The sequence below is a fragment of the Pseudonaja textilis genome, chromosome 4 (assembly GCF_049901715.1).
Source record: "Pseudonaja textilis isolate UNSWEBS1 chromosome 4, rPseTex1.2, whole genome shotgun sequence".
Classification (NCBI taxonomy): domain Eukaryota; kingdom Metazoa; phylum Chordata; class Lepidosauria; order Squamata; family Elapidae; genus Pseudonaja; species Pseudonaja textilis.
In genome coordinates, this window is record NC_141993.1 from 68,986,391 (window position 1) to 68,991,330 (window position 4,940).

General features: G+C 49.1%; 1 protein-coding gene across 1 annotated transcript; it reads left to right on the plus strand.

Annotated features, from left to right (window-relative positions):
* The first annotated feature begins 3,707 nt into the window (after positions 1–3,707).
* Positions 3,708–4,559, plus strand: RAP2B (RAP2B, member of RAS oncogene family). The gene has a single exon (XM_087933330.1). The coding sequence runs from the start codon at positions 3,845–3,847 to the stop codon at positions 4,394–4,396; it is 552 nt and encodes a 183-aa protein (XP_087789456.1). The 5' UTR covers positions 3,708–3,844; the 3' UTR covers positions 4,397–4,559.
* The last annotated feature ends 381 nt before the right edge of the window (positions 4,560–4,940 follow it).

Sequence of the window (4,940 nt, forward strand, 5' to 3'; positions counted from 1 at the left end):
GCTATAGCTAAAAAGCAAAAGTAATAGGGGAAGCTTAAAGAGTTGGATTGGATTTGCTTAAAGACCACATGATTCACCACTTGCATAGCAAAAAAAAAAATCATAAAATCAGGCACAACTGATTTAAACAACCGCCTTGTTTAGCAATGAAAATTCAATTCCCAATTGTGGCTGAAAGTCAAGATACCTGTAAACGTAAATCATTAAGCCTAATGAAGTGTCTAATTTGACGCTTAAATTTTGGTGCATCAAGAAGCAGGGCCTTGTTGTATAAAGATGAATTATAAAGTTTGACCAAAGGAGTTTTACAATCCTAATTAACTCCAGCCTGATCTGGAGATATACATCATAGCAGATGCAATGCATTTAGTAATCCATGTGAAATGCCAATATCACTCAACTAACTCTTGGAATGCCTGTGAAAGAGGCATTGCTCATTTTTAATCATCTACTTTCAGGAATCAAAATGACCGAAAAATTTTTATACTCTTGACTTTGTTCATGGAATTCCTAGCTATTTTCCTGCCTCGTAGTTGGGATTGCTTTTTCTGTTCTCCTCACCCTACTTAATGTGGCTATTTTAAAATGAAAGTTTCAGAAAGAAATTCCATCTGGGGATTTTCAGATTAGTTTAAAATATCTCTGTTCACCAATGTATTAGGTATTTCCAGATTAACTGGAAATCATAATGTCAAAACACTCAGTGTGTTTTCAAGTTTGCTTCACAAATATGAAAAAAATTAACTTATGGTATAATTCAATTTGCAAGCCCCTCTTTAATAGAAATACAACATTTAGTTGCTCAACTACACCATTAAATAAATTGTGCTACATAGTGGTGGGATTCAAAAACTTTTACTACCAGTTCTGCGGGCGTGGCTTGGTGGGCGTGGCCATGTGACTGGGTGGATGTGGCTTTTTTGCAGCCCCCACCCATTTTTGGGAACTTCCTAGCCATAGAGGAGCCTCGGGGGGAGGGGGGTCATTTCTGCTCTCCTAAAGCTCCTCTGGGGCTCTGGAAGAAAAGGAACAGAGCATGGGAGGGGCGTGCAGCACCCCTCCAAGCTTCATTTTGGGAGCTTCCTAGCCTCAGAGAAGCCTCTGGGGGGCGTTTTTGTTCCCCTAAGTCTTCTCTGGGGCTCTGGAAGGCAAACAGTGGAGGGGGAGGCTGAACTGCTCCCTCCATTTTTTGCCTTCCTGGGAGCAACAAGGGAAATTCCGGCACAGCTGATCTTACCTACAGCTGATTGTCCGGAGGGAAAAAAAAGAAAGAAATACCTTAGGCGAATGTCAGGCAGGCAGGCGGGGTGAGTGAGCATCGGGCGGGCGGGTGACCGTGTGGGGGGCATGGCCAGTCAGAACTTACTACCAGTTCGGCGACCCACGCCAAATTCTTGCTACTGGTTCGCCTGATCCGGTGTGAACCGGCTGAATACCACCACTGATGCTACAAGAACAGAATAAAATATGTTATTCTGCCAGAATTTTCAAGTAGTGTGTTCTGATGATCTACTGTTGCCTTTCTTCCCATCATATTGACTCCTAAATCTTAACAGACCATGGGATCATCCTGTTATCTGTAGCCACATTTAAACTAACATATTTGTTGAATGCGAAAGTCTCCAAATGCAGCATGTCCTAAAAACCAGATGCTGTTAAGAAACCATTGTAGGAAGAAAAATCCAGTCTGGTTCCAAGCTGGGAGAAAAAAAACCCACTGGGAATAAAATGGCGGAAAGGCGGCCTCTCTTTATTTGGTTTTCCAGAAACTTCAGTGACAGCAGCATATTTCTGAGTGGATGAGTGGATGGATTTTTATAGGGTTCTGGGTTTTTTGTGATTGAGATGGTCCAGGCAGTTGTGCATTGTAATGAGCCTTGTGTCTTTTACTATTTCAGTGGTGGTGGTTTAATTCTATTATGTCCTAAAGGTCATGTCCTGTCCTTAGAATTTGTGTGGGGGGGATGTAAATTCTAATCCCATCAGGTCCAGCCTGGGGAGCTGTGGCTGAAGGCATTTTGCTTATGAACAGACTGGCATGGATTTCTCTAAATGGACACTGAATGGATGCTCCAGTTTTCTCAATAGATTGGAGGGACTGCTTGGAGTGTTTTCTTGATAGTGGAGAATTTGATGCTAGGAAAGCCTTTGTGCGCGGGCGTGTGTGTGTGTGCATGCGTGCTGATTTCCTACACTGTGGAACAGCACTATTACTTTCATGTCCTCCAGAGAAGTTTCTTAGATGCATCTGAGCATGTATGACACATAGCACTGAAGCAGACTGGCCTGAAGCAGTAGGTTTCTTATGACGGGAGTAGATTGGGTAGATTTATTCAGCTTTTCTAAAATCAAGGGAAAAACCAATTTGGTGTAGTCATTGAGGCACCAGACATGAAACTGGGAGACCAAGTTCTAGTGCGATCTTGGCACCAAGCCATCTGGATGACTTTGGGCCAGTCACTTTCTCTCAGCCCTAGGAGGCAGGCAAGGGAAAACCACTTACATAACCTTGCCAGGAAAATTGCATGGGCTAACCCAGGCAACAATGAGCTGAAGGCACCCCCCCCCAAAAAAACCCCACCACCCAACCCAACCCCCCACCAGGTTTCACATGGTCATCATCATTTCAGCTCCACGCCTGTTTGAACAACTGAAAGATGGTTTACTGTGTTAACTCGCTTCCTGCGCGAGTCACACCGAGAGTCAGACTTTAGACTGGCGCTTTGTGAGTAAGGCAGTAAGTTTCGCCCTCGGCTCTTTGACGAGGGTTCTTTCAGGCTCGCCTTCCGGAACTTGTTTTCGAAGGATACATTTTCGGCAGAACCAGCTGCGCTCTTCCTCTCCTTTTTCTAAATTGTCCGCCAAAACTTCTCGCCTTTAGAAGAACAGAGGGAGAGAAAAGAAGGGGAAAAAGGGAAAAAGGGGAGAAACAGCGCAGGCAGCCAGAAAGAAAGAAAGAAACAGCTGCTCCCTCGACAGTCCGTTTCCCTTACAGCCAATCCACGAGGAAGCTCCCGCTCTCGGCCAATAAGCCGCGGCCGGTTGATGAGCACGGCAAGTCAGCCAATGCCAACCAGAAGGGCGGCAGACAAGGGGAGGCGTGGAGGGTCTGTTCCTCCCTCCTCCCGCCTCCCTTTCAGGTGGGGAAAGGGGTGCGTCCTCGTGCCTAAGGGGGTCGGCAGAGGAAGGGGGAAAAAAGCGGACGGTTTAGCAAGAGCCCGCAGCCCGGCTGGGCGCAAGTGAGAAAGGAATGGCTCGCGGCGGCGCTAGCGGGGCTGGGGCGGCGCGCGCCTGGCTGAGGCGCTCTGCTCGCTGCCGGGACGCGATCGGAACTAGCGCGCGCCGCCTCCACGCTACCCTGAACAGCAACAGCAGCCGCGGCGGCCGCCGCCGTCACCGCTTCCCTTCCTCCCCCTGCTCCTCCTCCCTCTCCTCCTCCTCCTCCTCCTTCTCCTCGAGCTGTTGAGGCGCAGGTTTTGCCGGGCGAAAACGTCTCCAAGCTCCCGTCGCGACTCGTTTCATTCCGCCTGGGCGCTGGTGCGCAGGGAAAGGCGAGAGAGGCTTAGCTTGCCCCGATAAGCCGCCTCCCCTGGTCGTCTCAGCGCCTGCCGCCGCTTCCCGAGGGCTTTCTCCGCCACAGCTCCAGCAAAGAAAGGAAGCCTCCTTTCCGTCGGGGGACGGCTTCTTCTTGGCTCCCTCCTCCTCTCGCCTTGTCTCTCTCTCTCTCCCCCCTCTCTCTCTTTCTCCCCTTCCTTTCTGAGGGTGGGAGGGGAGAAGAATAGGAGCCCGGCGAAGGAAGCCAGCCGCGCTCAGCCCGCCCGCCCTGGGTGTGCGTGAAAGAGCCATGCGAGAATACAAAGTGGTCGTGCTTGGCTCTGGCGGGGTGGGCAAATCCGCTCTCACCGTCCAGTTTGTGACGGGCTCCTTCATCGAGAAGTACGACCCTACCATCGAGGACTTTTATCGCAAGGAGATCGAGGTGGATTCCTCGCCGTCGGTACTAGAGATCCTGGACACGGCCGGCACGGAGCAGTTCGCCTCCATGCGGGACTTGTATATCAAGAACGGGCAGGGCTTCATCCTGGTCTACAGCCTGGTGAACCAGCAGAGCTTTCAGGACATCAAGCCCATGAGGGATCAGATCATTCGGGTCAAGAGGTACGAGAAGGTGCCCATGATCCTGGTGGGCAACAAGGTGGACCTGGAAGGCGAGCGGGAGGTCTCGTTCGGGGAAGGCAAAGCCCTGGCGGAGGAATGGAACTGCCCCTTTATGGAAACTTCAGCCAAAAACAAAGCCTCGGTGGACGAGCTTTTTGCCGAGATCGTCCGGCAAATGAACTACGCTTCCCAACCCAACGGGGACGATCAGTGCTGCTCTTCCTGTGTTATCCTCTGAAAAGAAAAGAAAAAAAAGGGGGGGGGAGGGGGGAAGCACAGCAGCGCGTCGCTTTATGTGGTGTTTTTCTTTTTTTAATTATTATTTCCTTTCCTTCTCTACATTTTGAAATTAAAAAGGTTTACAGCCAACAGCACCACACGAAAAGGTGGCGGCAGCTGGAGCAGCAGTGTTGTCATTCTGTGAAACTCTCAAGCCTTTGAAACAAATTTTGCATTACAACCCGGATCCCTTCCAGGTTATAGTTTATACTCATGCTGCTGCGGGTGGTTTGTCCGGTGTCATGAGTACGCATTGTCTCTCGTTAACATCTGATCCCTCCCAAGGAAAAGAAAAACGACGAAAAAAAAATAATAATAATAATTATCTCTTTGGAAATGTGGCGCTTTCCGCATGTACATGCCAACGGTTTGATTGTTGCTTATTTCTTGTACTTGCCTCAGTTGGGAGGATTGTATTGGCCATTGATAACCAGTAGGAAAAGTTCCTGTGTTGTTTGCAGCAGGGGCAGAGGGAGGGAATTAAGAATTGCTTTATAACTGGA